General features: G+C 51.1%; 4 protein-coding genes across 4 annotated transcripts; 1 reads left to right on the forward strand and 3 right to left on the reverse strand.

Annotated features, from left to right (window-relative positions):
• Positions 1-382: 382 nt before the first annotated feature.
• Positions 383-2,646, reverse strand: PV06_03919 (uncharacterized protein; the record flags this gene model as incomplete). Its single annotated transcript, XM_016404746.1, has 4 exons — positions 383-425; positions 524-1,757; positions 1,821-2,488; positions 2,591-2,646. 4 exons carry the CDS (start codon positions 2,644-2,646, stop codon positions 383-385), a joined length of 2,001 nt encoding a protein of 666 aa, XP_016265751.1.
• Positions 2,647-8,249: 5,603 nt separating this feature from the next.
• PV06_03920 (uncharacterized protein) lies at positions 8,250-10,148 on the forward strand (the record flags this gene model as incomplete). Its single annotated transcript, XM_016404747.1, has 1 exon — positions 8,250-10,148. The coding sequence occupies one exon, from the start codon at positions 8,250-8,252 to the stop codon at positions 10,146-10,148; it is 1,899 nt and encodes a 632-aa protein (XP_016265752.1).
• Positions 10,149-10,826: 678 nt separating this feature from the next.
• PV06_03921 (uncharacterized protein) lies at positions 10,827-12,491 on the reverse strand (the record flags this gene model as incomplete). Its single annotated transcript, XM_016404748.1, has 2 exons — positions 10,827-11,350; positions 11,429-12,491. The coding sequence occupies 2 exons, from the start codon at positions 12,489-12,491 to the stop codon at positions 10,827-10,829; spliced, it is 1,587 nt and encodes a 528-aa protein (XP_016265753.1).
• Positions 12,492-14,538: 2,047 nt separating this feature from the next.
• On the reverse strand, positions 14,539-16,242 carry PV06_03922 (uncharacterized protein; the record flags this gene model as incomplete). The annotated part of the gene is made up of 1 exon (XM_016404749.1): positions 14,539-16,242. The coding sequence occupies one exon, from the start codon at positions 16,240-16,242 to the stop codon at positions 14,539-14,541; it is 1,704 nt and encodes a 567-aa protein (XP_016265754.1).
• Between the last annotated feature and the right edge of the window lie 1,424 nt (positions 16,243-17,666).

The raw sequence follows: 17,666 nt of genomic DNA on the forward strand, positions 1-17,666 counted from the left end.
TGATAGCAACGTTGAAGACGGCTGCTGGACGCGTGTTGGAGCGAGTCAACCGGGATGCGCAACAAATAATGGGCGGCGCAGGGTATTCGAGGACTGGAAAAGGCGCAAGAATCGAGCAAATAAGTCGGGATGTGCGGGTTATGGTGGTAGGAGGTGGAAGTGATGAAATTTTGAGCGATCTGGCAGTGAAGTTGGAGGTAAAGGAATTGAAGAAGCTATCCCAGTTGTCGAGTAAACTATAATATGACATTGTCAAATGTCACAATCATGGGCCCCATTGGGTTGTCAACGGGCTCTCGCAATGTCTCTTGGTTGTATCTGTAAAGCTGCAAAAGCCTGGAACAGATGTGGAATCGGTTTGTGCCACGTCTTCGCCAAAAGTCTAGAATCTAGGGTCGCCCATCGCTTCGGACAGAATACCACCCCTGTAGGTAAATTAGCATGCAACTAATACTTGGAGCTCTGTTCTCTTCGACAGCGGAGCCAAGAGAGTGTTCGGCAAATATAGAATGATGGTACTCACATATCTTCTCCTAACATCCGGGCGTAAGTTGGAGGCAACGAGTTCCCTGAGGTAAAGAATGCCATTGGTTGCTTCGTGATCTCGGGAGAGGCCCCAGTAGCGATGTTCGGCTCTTCAGAGACGGTCTCAGACAATAAATCTGCCACTGCCAACGTGCTTCGAATCGCGGAGGGTGGTTTACTCTGAGGAAGCCACGCATAGTCAAGTAATTGCCATAGTATTGTCCCATGTGGCACATCGACTTTGCACGCAAGACTGACGGGATCAGTAAGGACCGTTTTGATATGTGAATCCAACTCGAAGGAGGAAAGTAGAGTACCCATATGTCCAACGTGACGCCATCGAATTGGCTCGTGCTGTAAAAAGCTCAATGCCTCGCGGACATGTCTCGTAGCACCTTCTGCGATGTTTTGGTCGTCGCTTTTTTCAAACAGACGTTGGATCATCCCTGCTGCCATCACGCAGTAGCCGTAGAAGCTGGCATGGCTCAGTGGACAATGCTTTTCCAGGCTGGTGAGGAGCTCAATGAGGCTTGTTGCATGCCGGTGGCAACGTTGCAGAGCTTCCTGTACAAAACTCAAAGGCACAGGTGCTATATAAGTGTGGAAGACCCGGTAGAGAATAAATGGATGATTCAGGAGACATTGGACCAGATGATAGATAGCATGAGCGAAGGCAATATGGCTGATGTCTGAAGGTGATGACGCTCCGTTGAGGGTGGATTGGGTGCGAATGACCTCAGCGACTGGAGTGAAGACACATGGTGACTGACTCTCGTACAATAACAACATACTATGGACTTCGTAGTATTTCGACCTGGGATCCCAAAGAACTCGTGCCTTGTTCAATGTGCGCTTTAGGTTGAATCGTATAAATCGACCCAGGGCCGACGCCATCAGGATCATAAGAGCAAACGAGTTGAGGGGTGATCGATTAGTAGACGCACTCTCCTGGACTTCCGTCAACGTAGGCATCGCGTTGAACGGCGTTCCGTCATTGAAGAAGTCTTCGTGGCATGGAAGGTGGACAGTGCAGTCTTCGTCTAGAAGGCTAGGCGGTCGGTTCGGTCCTATCGACATGAGTACATCTAGAAGATAGATGGACCAAAAGATTCTCCGGCGGCCTTCTTGTTCATGGAGAGGAAGTTGTGAGTCGGGCTCCTCGTTGAGTCGTAAAGATTGAGCAAAGCGACTGGACAGAGCAAGCTTGATCCAGCCAAGCTTAGGGCGTCCGGCTATGTAACACGTAGTTAGCTATGTATTGTCTGTTCTAATGGGCTTCTAAGTGTGCTTCTCACCTGAAAAGTCAATAGTTGCCAGCATAGATAAAGCTATCACCATGTATACTTCGAGCAATTCCGCGTCCGAGAAATAATGCTCAAGTATTTGAGTGAATGAAGCTTGTGCATAGGCTTCGATTGCTTCTGACCATCGACCACGGTAGAAGTCGTCATCTGAAAACCGGCATGCTGTAGCAGCGAATGCGTATAGGAGATACTCGGGCAGTACTCCTGATTCGTAATCAAGTCGAAATGTCAGTTGGTGGAAATAGGCGTATGGCTGGTTGTGACACCGTTCAAAGTAGATATCTATCAATGATTGAAACTTTGGCGGATCTGGGAGAGGCAGAAAGTCACTGTTGGGCCCGTCGACGAGATCCTCAGGAGCCTGTTGCTGCTGGTCTGGATGCTGATCCACCTGTTGTGCTGGTACTTCGTTCGGACCTGACAACGAAGAGAATAATCTGAACGCATTGTCGGCGTCAAGAAAGCTCAGGCGCGACTCTAGGAGAGCGATTCTAGCAGCAAGATCAGAGTCATGGTGTGCAGCTGCTGTAGCAGATGTTCCGCGAGATTCAGACAGTGAATCGGGAGATCTGTCTTCATGGCCATCCCAGGTACAGCGTTGACCTAGGCGGGCACAGAAGGCACATACAGGCTTCTCGCCTGAACACCTTGCCTTCTTTCTAGGTGATCAAAGTCAATGACAGTTAGCTTGATGTCCGGATTTGCGGAGCTACAGGGATCGAAGACCCGACAGTCGCTTTCTTAGGAGTGGGAGCTCTCACCTTCTACAATTCAAGCATGCCTGTCGCGCCCTCTTTGCTTCGCGCCTGTCGTCCATTGTCGTGTGAGACTACTCAGACCACTGGGCCAGTCGACTTGAGAGGAACACTGCGCAGACATATGACGAGGCAAAGAACACTCCGAGTTTACGATATAAATTGATGCTGCAACGACAGTCCAGCTTAGGTGAGAACTCGGGGACTCCTCTTGGCATCATGTCTGGTGGTCGAAAAGGTTTTAATCGGCCACAAGTCACCTGGAGGGAGAAGTGGAGGGGCTCCGTTCTCACCCCTGGGGCAAGGCTCTTGTAAGCCAAATAGGGAAGATATCGGGCGCACTAGGCCTCAGTTCCCTGACCCCAACAAGCCTTATTCGCCACAGACCCTAATGGGGCCCCAGTTTCTTGCCCAATGAGCCCCCCGAAGGATACGAATTAGTCAGAGGATGCTTGTACAATTGCCCCGTCCTTACTCCCTATAGCGACGGAGCACCCATCGGTCCTCTACTATGGAACAATTTCGCCAGTGCCTTGTTGAAACAAACGCTAAACTCTTCCACATCAACTCCCTCGCGAGCTCGTTTGTTACATCCTCGCCAAACTACGATGGCCAGCACTGCCTTGTATCTTCGGTGACTGTACCACCTCCAGGCACATTCCCAGCACGTCTCGCGTGTCGCGGGGATCAATCACTCCGTCGTCAAGCACGACACCCGAAGTCCGATAGCAGCTACTGTCTCGGTCGACCTGGGCTCGCAAGCGCTGCACTCTGGCCTCGACCTCTTCAGCCTTCAAAACGACTCCTTTATTTTTGGCGCTGTTGGCTTCCACTTGTGCCATGACTCCTGATAACTGTTCAGCTCCCATCACGCTGCACCGACCTGTTGGCCACGTAAACAGGAAACGTGGTCGATATGATCTTCCGCACATGGCATAATTACCTGCTCCGTACGAAGCGCCCATAATGATGGAAATATGTGGGACCTTAGAACAACTGACTGCGGACACGAATTGAGCGCCTTTTTTGATGATGGCTGCATGTTCTGCTTTCGAACCAACCATGAATCCGGTCACATTGTGCAGGAAAACAATCGGCGTGTTTTGTTGGTTACACATGCGCACAAACTGAGCACCTTTCGAGGCTTCGTCCGGATTGATGATAGGAGTTTGATTCGCAATGATCGCAACGGGCATTCCTGCTTGTGTCAGTTCTGGCAACCACAGTAGTTTGTCTTCGCTGCATCACTCACCCATGATCTGAGCCCAGCAAGTCAACAGGTTGGGGCCATATGCTGGCTTGAACAGTGCCAACCGGGAATCGTCCACAAGCCGAAGAACTACTTCTTTCATGTCGAATGGTTTCCGGATGTCTGGGTTGACTATTGAAAATATGTCCTCTATCGGATATCTCGGAGTCATTATTCGCCTCGTAATTCTGTCGGGGCGGTATGGGATCTTCAGAGTGCCAACCCAATCACGAGCTTTGAGGATGGCATCAAATTCGTCGACTGCAATTTGATCGGCCAACCCGGTAACGGTTCCGTGGACTCGTGCACCACCCAGCTCCTCGGGTTCAATGATTTCTCCAGTGGCCATCTTCACCAACGGGGGTCCTGCTAGAAACACTTGGGCTTGGTCTTCGACAAAGATGGTGTAATCTGATAAGCCAGGATGATATGCGCCTCCCGCGGTTGACGACCCGAAAACGACGGCGCAGGAGGCCTGTTTGTTCTGAGTCCGCACGGCCAAGTCACGAAATATTTGCCCGCCTTTGTGGAAGACGCGGAACTGTTGTGGCAGAAAGACCCCTGCGGATTGAACGAGAGCGACAAGAGGTAGGTCATTTTCGCTCGCGATTTCCGTGACTCTGTTCTGCTTGATCACTGTCAACTCGTTCCAGGCTCCCCCGCTCTGAGTCGCGATATGTGCAATCACCATGCAGATTCGACCTCTAATGCTTCCTATCCCTGCCAATAAACTGGCGCAGGGACTCGAGTCTTCAAGGTCAAAGCCGGCAAATGTGCCGAGCTCTAAAAAAGGCGAGTCCGAGTCGAGCAACAACGATATCCTGTCCCGCGCCAGTAATTGTCCCCGAGATTCATGTCTGCTGGTTGATGCTGCAGTACCTTCAGAGACTGTCTTTTTCAAGTTGTTGGTAAATTCCTGTAGCACGGGATCCCACGCTGCTCGATTTGATGTGTAGATTTCCTGGTTGAGATCGACCAAGGACTCTACAACCGCGAATCCAGCACCCTGTGCCATTTTTCGCCTTTGTACGGTTCCTGATAAGAAGAAAAGGACAATCCTAGTGCAGAATATAGGTCAAATGCGATTCTAGCAAGGACAACAGCATTTGTGTCTAGTTCTGAAGTTGGATCTGCATCCCAGAGCCCGGTGCCGAGGCTACAGTACCCCGGGTGCCAACCGGGCAGCAATATGTCCACTTCTCAGCACGGCCCGTTTTTAGCAGGCTCGGTATCCACCTAGGACGGCTTCTATTCAGGAGACAGCAAGTCGGATTTCTGAAATATGTGTATGTACCATTGTTGGCATTTACTGAACGAGAGTAGTGACAGCAGCAGCATTTGCACACATCTTCCCAATCAGAACCTCCCACACACAAGATCAAACTTGCCGCAAAATAATCACCCCCATCGCCACAACACCTAAAACAACCACAGCCTTGTATGAATATACATACATAATGAGCGGCACCATGGCTACTACAAAGGTGTCGTCTCATGCAGAACCAGCAAAATCCACATCGCCTTCCATGTCCTTTGTATCAGGCTCAAGATCGCCACCCTTGTGGGAGGAAACCCTAGGTGAATTGATCGACCGGCACGCCGTCAAGTATGGCACACATACAGCCGCACAATTTCCATGGCAGCAAAATCACAAACTCTCCTACAATGATTTAGCTTCTCGCAGCCAAGTCATTGCCAGATCGATGCTTGCCAGAGGGCTGAAGCATGGAGACTGCGTCGCGATCATGGCGGGAAACTGCTACCAATACATCGAGACCTTCCTTGCGGCTGCTCGAATAGGCTGTCCATTCGTTGTGCTCAACAATACGTATACTCCCAAAGAGCTGGTCTCTGCTCTGCAAGCGTCATGTAAGTTGTGGATGCTGTTTGGACAAGGGCCATGAATTGAAATTCTGACGAGGAAATGCACAGCATGTCGACTTCTGTTCATCGCTTCGACCATCAAACTGAAGAACCTATCGACACATATCGATGAAACCAGGAAGAAACTTCCGTCGCTCCCTTTTGTACTACTAGCATCTAAGCCCGGGATGAAAGACTACTCGTCATTCGTCAAGGAGGGACGGACAATCACCACAACAGCCTTGAAGGAAGCTGAGAGCTTCGTAGGAAACAGTGACATGTTGAATTTACAATTCACATCTGGTGCGTTGAGAATGTTTCATTTGGTATACTCTAGGAGAGACTTTCTAATGATGAACAGGAACGACGGGCATGCCCAAGGCCGCCATGCTGACTCACAGGTGAGTAGTTTCACAAGTCACAGGATCTTCTCCAATCGATTTCAATCTAATGCTCGGGACCAGGAACCTCATCAACAATGGTCGGTTCATCGGTGCCGCCATGAACCTCAACTCTGCAGACGTCATATGCTGTCCACCTCCTCTCTTTCATTGTTTTGGTCTTGTCCTAGGGTTCCTCGCGTCCTTCATCCACGGCAGCACCATCATATTTCCATGCGACCAGTTCGACCCAGATCAGGTTCTTGACGCTCTCCACGCCCACAAATGCACCGCTCTCCTGGGCGTCCCGACGATGTTCATTGCGGAAATTGAGGCCAACAAGAAAAAGAAACTCAATATCACGACCGTGAGGACTGGCTTGGCCGCTGGGTCATCTGTAAGCCCCATCTTGATGAAACAACTGGAGCGCGAGTTCGGTGTTCGAGGCATGTTGATCGCCTACGGTATGACGGAGACGAGTCCAGTGACGTTCATTACGTCTTTGGACGACGACGAGGAAAGAAGAACGAAGACCGTGGGCAGAGTGTTGCCTCACACGGCGGCGAAGATCATCGATCGTGAAGGGAAAATTGTTCCTCGCGGCGTCAGCGGAGAACTCTGTACGAGTGGCTACGCTCTCCAGAAGGGGTACTTGAACAACCCGGAAAAGACGAACGAGGTCATGAAACGAGACGAACACGGAGTGTTGTGGATGCACACCGGAGACGAATGCGTCATTGACCAGAAAGGATATTGTTCCGTGACTGGGAGGATCAAGGACATCATCATTCGAGGTATGTACACTCTGTTCCTCACGTATCTGCCGTGTTTCTTTGTGGTCATATATTGGCTGATTGATGAATTGTTTATTGACATATTTTCTTTCCTTTTTTCGTAAACAGGAGGAGAGAACATTTTTCCACACGAGATCGAATCTCTCTTGGCCACACATCCGTCCATCGCAGAAGCCTCCGTCGTCGCCGTCAGCGATGATAGGTATGGAGAAGTTGTGGGAGCGTTTTTACGTCAGCGTCCACAAGCTGGCTGTCTGATGCCGAACATCACATTGTCACACAATGCGGCGACTCGTAATCTCTCACGGCCGAATTGGCAGGAAGTCAACCATTTCGTACGGAAACATCTCGGCAGTCACAAGGCCCCGAGATACATTTTCTGGATCGGAGATGAGGGTGTGGGCGATGAGTTTCCGAAGACGGGAAGTGGGAAGATGATGAAGCATAAGCTCAAGGATGTGGCCGAGAGACTTGTCAAAGAAGGTAGAGGTGGAGGAGAAGAACAAACAAAACTGAAGGCCAGGCTCTAGACGAGTGATTTGTGTCAAAACTCATTCAGATTGAGTTAGTTCTCCCAAAAAAGGGGGTATTTGCGGTGCCCATTGGGTGAAGACGGATAGATGTGTCGACTGCCAGAGGCGCAATTACATACTAGAGTCCCGCGTTATAGCTTCACGAACCAAAGCATACTGACGATGACATCCTTCAAATGTAGTCGTTAAACCGCAGTGAAGCTATATCAAATTTGAACTGTCGTCTCTGAGTTCTGCTACAATCGCAAGGCTGGATTCTGACATTGGTGACGGGCTCCGATGAAATAATACAAGGCCGGCAGCCAGAGTTCGAGAATGGCGGATCGGTAATTTTTCAAGACCTCGGTCTCCCGATAATATTGTAGTACAAAATAACGAGTATTACTGTATGTAGGTGTTTCCCCAGCTCGGCCCGCTTGCCGTCCCCACAACCTGTTGACGGCTCGATAACGTGAGTGGATTCCCGGTCACCAAAGATCGAGAACCGAGGAGTCCGGGGACACACCCAAACTGTTCGCGCTGCGCGAGAGCGGCAGAGAGAGAGAATCGAGAATCGGTGAGCCGGGTTTGACCACCCATAATTCATCACTTACTTGATCTGACAATCAACTGAAAGAGGTAACTATTCAAGCCTCGAGACTTCTCCGGGGAGAGAGAAAAAACAAACATCATCCGGAGTAGTCCGTAAAGATTCATGGTTCCTCCCATTCTTTTCGTCCTAATCAATTGAACACGCAAAAGCTTTGCACACTTATTAATTTGTAACCATCAACCGAAGTTTGAGTCACTATTGGGGAGGGACAAGACGCAACACCACCTACTACTACACCAGTCAACTGACTTGCCATGAGGGCGAGTCGGATATTATCATCTCCCGCCACTGCTCGGGCAGCCGCCGTTCGAATCGTAGAAGTCGGTCCGAGGGATGGCCTTCAAAACGTGAAGAAAACCATACCATTGACCACCAAACTCGAACTCATATCACGACTGAGACAAACCGGCCTCGGGGCGATCGAAATCACGAGTGTCGTCAGTCCTCGTGCGATACCTCAACTGGCGGATTGTCGGGCACTTCTCGCGGACGAGAGTATTCAAACCCAAATACGGCAAAACGATAGCTCCGGCTCCAGCCCCAACACAAACTCACTTCGCCTGCCGGTCTTGGTACCGAATTTGAAAGGACTAGAGATTGCACTGCAAAACGGAGTACGTGAAGTCGCCGTTTTTGTCAGCGCGACAGAAGGGTTCAGCAAAGCCAACATCAACGCGACCGTCGACCAAGGTCTGGCGAGAGCACGAGAAGTCACCCAAAGAGCGACATCCGCCGGTCTCGTCGTCCGAGGGTACGTGTCTTGCATCTTTGCGGACCCATTCGATGGACCTACACCACAGTCGGCCGTTCTCAAAGTCGTGAGGGTGTTGCTCGACGTGGGATGTTACGAGGTCAGTCTGGGTGATACTCTGGGGGTTGGTTCCCCGGCCGACGTCAAGAACTTGCTCGAATATCTCTTCGCCAACGGCATTGGCCCCTCAAAGCTCGCCGGTCATTTCCACGACACTTATGGCCAGGCGGTCGCAAACGTATGGCAAGCTTATCGGTGTGGTCTACGGGCGTTTGACAGCAGCGTGGGTGGACTCGGTGGTTGCCCGTTCGCCCCGGGTGCAAAGGGTAACGCGGCGACAGAAGACTTGGTGTACATGTTTGAGCGAGCCGGTTGCGATACCGGGGTGGACCTTGAGAAACTGGTCGAGGTCGGAAACTGGATATCTGCGCAACTCGACAAGCCAAACGAGAGTCGCGCCGGTGTTGCACTGACGGCCAAGAAGGCTTTGCCCAGCCTGAAAGCGAAGACCGTGGGTCAAGCCAGGGATATTGCATCTTCAGCCGGACTTACGTGGAAGTTGGTGAGCGAGACGGAAAGTCTGAGGGTGTATCGGTCCGGGGTCAATCTCAAAGTGGTGCTCAACCAGCCGAAGAAAGGCAACGCTCTCACCGTCGCCATGATACACGAACTCACCCGGCTATTTCGCGAGACGAAAAGCAATCGCTCGATATCAAGAGTGGCGATCACGAGCGAAGGAAGGTACTTCTGTGCGGGAATGGATCTGGGGAAAGGAACGTCACCCGTCGCCCAGAGCCAACAGGTCAGCGACGCTCAGTACGAACGTCTGGCGACGCTGTTCCGAGCGATCGACACCGCCCCTCAGGTGACCGTGGCGGCCATCAACGGACCGGCATTCGGTGGAGGGGTCGGGTTGGCGTTCGCCTGCGACGTCAGGATAGCCAGCAGCTCGACGACCATGACCCTGAGTGAGGCCAAATTGGGGCTGTGCCCCGCGACCATATCAAAGTACGTCGTCAGAGAATGGGGACTGCCGTTCACGCGGGAGGCCATGTTGTCCGCACGTCCGGTGACCGCGGCCGAGCTGCATTCCCTGGGCTGCGTGACCAAGGTCGTGGCCGACGCAGAAGAGCTCTCGCCGGCGTTGGACCGATACTTGACCCAGTTGAAGATATCGGCGCCCGAGGCTTCCAGCATGTGCAAACAACTCATCAAACTGGGGTGGACGAACCCCGGCGGCCCAGAACAGGAACAAGGAATCAAGCAGTTGTTTGACAGGATGATGCGTCCCGACGGGGAAGCCAGTATAGGATTGAAGGCGTTCCAAGAGACCAGGAGGCCACCGGATTGGGACGAGATAACCATGTCACGATCGGCAGCGACGGGCAAGCCAAAACTGTAGATGCCACGAGCAGAGGATCATGAAGATTTGTGTAAAGGCACTACACGGAAAGGAGAGGGATCACGGAGGAGGCTAAGTCGTTATTGGGGAGCCCATGACCGTGAAGTAAATCCTGCTGCCTGCAGCTTCGTGGCGTTTGCTGTATTGATATTTCGTAGACTCCGACCCCGTTATTCAGGTACAGCAGACGCTTGCTCTCTAAACATTCTACAAGAGTCCTGGAAAGAGATGTCACTTGAGCACTCTTGCTAGCCACTAGTCAATAGTGGCCCATGCCATACCTCAAGACGAGATTCACCATAATTAAGAGAGCTTTTGCGAGTCCAATCAACTAGCACCCTATTACTGAGTAGGAGAGGCTACAAAGAACCTTTCAACTCCCGAAATCGATCCGTCTCACTCTTCAAAGCACCACTGGCTCTCCTGATATACATCGCAACATCTTGCAAGGCCAAGTGGTCCAAAGACCGGAGATGGCTTGTGGCGGCGTCAAGGATATTGGCCCAGTCCCTGCCAATTAGACTGATGTTTGGACAGCGGTGGTTCTGCACCTCAAGCATTTGGCGTCCCAAGACTCTTTGAGCAACTTGATCGCACTAATGGTAATCTTCCCTCTGCTGCCTTGTGCGTTTGAGGAGTGACGGCACATGAGATAGTTGGGCAATGTTCCACCCGTATTCAATCATGCTCTGCCAACGGCGATCTTCGACGAAGTACATGTCCGTACTTGAACATCACGAACGGTATTGGAGCCATGAGTGTTGCAACGAGCGATAATATCAGACCAGCATACTGACTGCCGACATTGTGGAAAAACTGCGACGCAAAGAGAGGAGCCACAGCACCCATCGTGTTGCGGAGGAACGACTGAGCGGCGAGCGCAGAGCCTGAACTGTCCTCCCCATAGCAATCCGTCGTGTAGCTGTAACAGGACTCAAAGATGAAGAAGATTCCTGCCGCTATGGGAGCCAAAGCCACGGCCGGTCCCACCCAGGATAGATACTCGTACTGGGTGAAACTGTAGATGAAGAGTCCCACCGGGAGCAACCAGGCGCCAGACATGGCACCGTACAGTCGATCCTCGGGGACTATCTTGCGGTCTGCAGCAGACTCTATTCGTGACCATTTCCGCATTTGCAGGAAGATGTTGGCAAAGTAGCCGAAAGTGGCCCCGATGCACAGAGATATATACGGCAGACCGCCTAGATGGAGACAAAATCAACTCAAAAGAACGTAACGGTGGACGGAAGGACGGGTGCCGGGATGAGAGAAAAACCTACCGACTCCTTCGCTCCATCCTCGTTTCTCCTGGAAAGTGATGGAAATGACCGAGAGGAAGAGGAATGTGATGGTCCAGGCGAACGCGATCCAGAGACCAAACAAAAACACAACGGGCTCCGTGAGCAACATGTGAATGGCCTTCACCGAGGATTCGTGCACCAGAGCCTTGAGGCTCCTTGCCTCCAAGTCCATGTGAGAGACAAAGTTGTTGCTCCCGGTCGCCGCTGCTAGGGTGTGGGCACGTTTCTGCAACACCAACCCACCTCGCGTCTCTGGAAGACCGAATGCAACCAGAGTGAGTAGCGGGATGTTGGAAAGCCCTTGGATACCCTCGATCCACCTCCAACCGATGGTTTCGTCGATGAAGCCGGCGTAGATCGGCGCCGCGACCGTTCCCAATATAGCCACGTACGAAAAAAAGGCCATGGCCTGTGCCCTCTCTTCTGCGTGATACATGTCTGAGAAAGTGCCCCCGACCAGGATCGTGCCAACACTGCCGAACAGGCCGAGGAGTGCTCGACATACCAGTATCGTTGCTATGTTCTTCCCGAGGGCGAGACCGATAAAGAGGATGGAGAAGCAGAGGTAGGCACCAACGTACACGACCCTTCTGCCCGCGAGCTCGCAGAAAGGGGCCAAGAATAGAGGTGCGATGGCGCAGGTGATGTTGAAGGTAAACAGTCCCAGTTGTCCAAGTTCCTGTGACACGCCCAAGTCCCTGCACATTCGACCGATTCCTGAGCTGTACGCCGTCGTCGCCAGTCCGATGAACAGCGTCATCAGACACAGGAGAGCAGAAATGAAGCGCCGGCGATGGACGCTCCAGTTGAAGGGGTTCTCGGGGTCTCCGGGGACAAAGGACAGTAGGATCACTTCCTTCCCATGAGAATCGCGGGTGGTTTCGGTGTTGGTGAGTGGAAAGTCTTCGGCCAGCTCGATTGTATCGCTGCTGGCAACATCGGAATCTTCGCCAATGTGATCCCTCTGAATCACGAACCGTCCCCCGGCGACCTTGGCCTTTGGTCTCGAGCACAACTCGATATACTGGTTGGAGGAAGGCATGGTTTCTCCAGGCGATTCCAAGGGCAAACGGGAGTAGTGTCAATGTGTGAGAAACGCACGACAGTTGCGAGGGAAACACATGATTCTCGCAGCCAGGAAAGAAACAGCACATGTTCGCTGGAATTTTCGGGCGTCAAACATAGTGGTAGACCCATTGATAGACCCATATTGGGTGGATTCTTATTGAAAGTATGTGCTTTGGGCTGTTGAGATGATCTACTCTCGTGATGATGGATCTGAGGGCCATTCTTATCTGTGCGGAAATGATGGGTACACGAAATGCAACCTCTTACCGGGCATATGGGTCCAAGGAAAAGGCTGTACCCCTGATAAGCTCCGCTCCGGATCGCTTCGGATTCCGCACCTGTCGCCGCTGACGCATCGCACGTTCAGATTTGAGTTTGCTGCTTCCACCGCCGGGCATCCTTCTATAGGTCCATGACCTAGAATTGTGACGGCAGAAGATATTTGTTCCGTCGCCTTTCAAGCTGGCCATTTGTGCCAGTGACGTGTATTCCTACCAGTCTCCTCTGTATGTCATGGCACATGTTGCCTGGTCCATGCGTAAGACTGGAACACAGAATTTCATCTTCGTCGAGTCAACAATTGTTTATGGCTCGACCGGCTCTCTTCACCGATGCATGTAGATTGAGATGGTTGAAATGACCTGTGTTCTGAATGTCCCATATTACAGTCGCATCTATTCAAAAAGAGTCTCCCGTGGTATGGACAAAAGGAAGCCAGACCGTTTGAACAGTGTGATTCAAAGGATTCTGCACACTCTAAAGCATCGTCTTTACCCACAAAATATGCATATTGCGTCGCTCGGGCCGTGAAGTAAGTTAGTGAAGCCTCCTAGCTGGCTTTTGGGACTGTCATCGACATTGGTTTCTGGATGGGAAATGAGGAGTGGCCTTCTGGGTTTGTAGCTGGGAGTTGACTTCGTCTGCCGTTATAAGTAGAAGAGGTGAAAGTAAATAGTAACAAAGAACAAAAAGAAGAAGATCTGGGTTCTTTTAAAAGTGCTCGAGCACCTTAGAATCCCAATACCGAGGTTCCCGTGCTTTTCTCGCTTTTAGGTCAAAGCACTTTGAGTCGTTTCCGCCTCCCAGGCTCCCCAGATAAAAAGGTCCGCTCCCATGCTCTCTCTCATGACTTTGAATCGCGATATACTCGTACCACACCAATGGTCCAAACTACGCGGGGGAGAAACACGGAGAGTACGGAGTATGTCAACATACCAGATGTTCTGTTCCGGTGCTCCGTAAGTCTACAGTAAGAACAAATAACATCAGGTGCATGCATACTCTTGGCCTCCGGCTCAACAGTCCGGAACACGGACATCGCATGACTATGTGATGTTCAAAAGTACGCCTGGGCGCATATGACAACAATGTGATGACCACAATCAGTACGAGAACTCTGTACACTATCACCTGAAGAATGTTTCATGGCCAAGAGAATCATCTCACAATACCCACGCTGACTCGAAGCCACTCTCTCGGCGAGAAAAAGGGGAAGAAGCAGGAACAATAACAAATTGTATGCAAGATGACTCTTCAAGTGTTTTGCATAATTTTAGTTGCAATATTATAACAATCGTGATAGCTAACGACGCTCTTATAGGGTTACCGGACACTCTCGACGAGGATGTAGCTCGTCTCTGATTGAGATCTCCTCTCACTGAAAAAAGACATTGTGAGTCGCAATGTAATCATGGCGCTGTGCAAGTATGCCATGTCGGTGCCAACCGAACACCTTTATCTTCAGCGACATGATAATGTAACTGGCAGGCATGCCGCCTCCATTTTAACTCCTTCCTTATTATGCTGAATAAATCCCACATGGCCATGTAACATCAAGTGCGTATTCAATGCACAGGCTTTCGACGACAGAGACCAGCCGGCACACTCCTGGGCCGCTAGCACCTAGTCCGCGTCGCATACTGATGATGTCGCGATCAAGCTGGACTAATACGCTGCCCTGATATGATGATAAAAACACCAACTCTTTACTCCTGTGCGCCTTTTAAATGTAATACATCAAATCACACCTTCTCTTGAGAATTGACGCCCTCGTCGTCATCCGAAAAGGCGAATTTCGAATGCTTTCTGATACTCGCGCCCTTGAAGTAGAAGACGTAAGGGATCAGACAACAAGCAAGGGCGATGAATGCCAACAAAGTACTCGCCCATCTGTCATTGAGAGTATGGTACATCTGTTCTGTGAAAAGCACGACGCTGGCGCCCCAGAAACTTCGAATACAAGTCTTTGCTGCCAACGCGCTGGCGGCTTGGTGCTGGTACGTGTCGACGAGGTAGTTGTTGGCGCTGTTGTAGAGGAAAATAAAACCAAAACCGACGGGGAATCCACCCATCATAGGTCCCCAGTAGCTCAGATCAGGGTACGAGGTCCACGCGAAGATGAACAGCCCAATGGGAATGAGCCAGCAGCTGAACATCATGGGGATCAATCGTGCCTCTGCGGGTGGCTTACCGTCCGCGTATCGAGCACAGATGCTAAGATAGTGCTTGTTGACTAACGGCGCGCAGGCTGCGGAAAGAACGACACCGATGGCCAGGGGAATGAACATCAGACCCGTGCTTCCCTCGGTCCAGCCTTTGCCTTCGACGTAGACGATTGGATAGGCGACGAAGAACATGTACAGCAGACCGTACAAGACTGACATGTAGAGACTGATTAGGAACACAATAGGTTCGAGAAACAAGAGTTGAAGAGGTCGAATGAGGAAGATCCACGCTTGTTCGCCGAAAGGCCGCTTGTCAATGTCCTGTTCCGTGACATACTTGGCATCTCCGGTCTCTTTGCGCAGCTTCTTGGCGCGCTTCGCTAGAATGGCGGGAGCGTATGTTTCGGGAATGGTAAGCGTGAGCAAACACCAAGAGATGCCAGCGAGGATGAGTTGAATCCAGTATAGCCATCGCCAGCCCGAGGCATCACCGAGGAAGCCGCCGGCGAGGGGACCAATCGCAGGACCGATGAATGGAGCGGCGCTGAATACTGCCATGGGCACACCTCGCTCTTCGTTGCGCCAAAGATCTGCGAGCGTGCCGCCGACGAGGGTCATGGGTGCAGAGAATGCAATACCGTCAATCAGTCGACAGACCAGGAGGGTTCCGATGTTTTGAGCCACCGCGCAGGGAATTTCGAAGATGACAGCGATACCGATGGTGATGATGTAGACTGGTTTTCTGCCGAACATCTCGCTGGCCGGCGCGAAGACGAGAGGGCCAACACCGAAACCGATGACGAACATGGTAATGGTAAGAAGTGCTACTTCGAGAGAAACATGGAATGTCTCCATAACACCTTCCAAATCAGCAGTAATGACAGCACTGTTGAACGCCACAACGAAACAGGTAAATGCGACCACCATGGTACACCACCATTTGTACGGTTTCGACCAGTTTTTGGGGTTTTCAGGATCGTTGAGTGTGAAAGTGACCAGTTCGTGTTCCTCTTCGAGACCAGTCACACGAGAGATGGTTCGCTTCGGGATTATACCTCCTGCGGTCTCTTCTGTATATTCGGCCATGTTGGCCTCGTCGGACAGCATATCATAGGGAAGGTCGAGGACCTCGGCGGCCCCCTGGGTAGGTCGTGTTTCATAGTGTTCGAGGGTGCGGCGTGTTGACATTCGACTTAGGTGTGTGCTTTCTTTCTGTAATGAATGCTGCACTGTTTCATGATTTAGTGTGTCGTCTGACGTGCCGGACGTGGGATTCGCCATTGTGAATGGATTGGATTCAGCCAATCTATGATGAAGTCAAGAATATGGAAGCCTGAGGGATGAGTTTGATGAAAATATTTGTGTACTGCCTGAGATGCAGGAGCTTGAAATAGTATGTATTCAATAATTGGATCGAGGCCACTTTCCAAGAGCGGAGGTACTCTCCTCTTTATACCATGATGCAAAAATGAGGTCGGACTTCTCGCGGACACCTGATACGACAAGATCACCCACCTTTGGCGAAAATAGCCCCTGTACGAGGTGACCCATTGAAGGATTACAGCCATGGCCATACCAGTCGGGGCCAGAAAGGAAAATGATCCTCATTGAGCGATATATTTGCCTTCGAGACAGACGAACCACGTTTCGGAGAGCGAGATAATGGCGAGATCTTAATGAAAGCTCAAGCCACAAAGTCGACTCGGAGCCAGAGCGGCCAATGACAGAGATGATCAATATTTAAGCATAAACTGCCACAGGAAAATCGGCAGGGAAAGAAAGGGATATAGATACCAGGGGTGGAGACTGTGAAGTCCCGGAATTGTATCCGGTCGCATTCCAGATGGCCGTTGCTGAGGGACGTGAAGAAAAACTGGACATGGTTGAGGTGAGAGAAAACGATCAACCGAGAGAAGGCCGAAGTTTGCCAAGAATCCTGACAGCCTGGAAGCGACTAGTGACTAAGCACGTGCCTGGAGTTTTGTCGGCGTTTGTCTTTCGACTTATCCGTACAGAGTACAGCAAAAACTTCATCCTCCAATGAATGGACAGAATGGTGCGCGGGCCGCTTCTCTGCTCGAGTCTTCTATCGAGTTGACCTGCGTGGTATATGTGCATTGTGTATTGTACATATTTCTATTTCTGTCTACCAAAGCCATTTGGGCCCTTGTGGCTCCAAAGGTGCGAAAAGACGGTGCGATCAAGGATTGGACTCTTAATCATCCCTTCCCCTGGTCGAGATTTGTGGTCGTCTCCTTGATCTCGAGTGCCTTTTGGACGGTTATTCCCCGTGTCTCGCAGTATATGTGCTCCTACAACGGTCTCATTATCGTACACGAACCAAAGATGCCTCATTCAGCCACTATACGTCCTGACGTTGCCAGCCACTCCCAGCTCTAGCAGGTGAGTTTCGTTCATATGAGAATAACCGGCAAAGTGGTCATGTTGCCGCCGTTCAATCGATTCATCTCACCATGATGCCTTCTTCCTCAGGAAGTCTCTTGATGAAACCACGGGAACTCTTGGATCGACTGTTCGAAAACAATGATCAGAGTGAATAGAAGCCAACAATCTCCTCAAATGGCCTTATCAACTGCAAGCATATCCAGAACCCAAAGAACACTGGCAACTAACGGTCCTTTGTGGTTTCCATCCCCAGTCTACCAGGAATGACGACCTACGGACTGCTTCTCGAACCTACTCGT

Source organism: Exophiala oligosperma (assembly GCF_000835515.1).
Source record: "Exophiala oligosperma strain CBS 72588 unplaced genomic scaffold supercont1.3, whole genome shotgun sequence".
Classification (NCBI taxonomy): Eukaryota; Fungi; Ascomycota; class Eurotiomycetes; order Chaetothyriales; family Herpotrichiellaceae; genus Exophiala; species Exophiala oligosperma.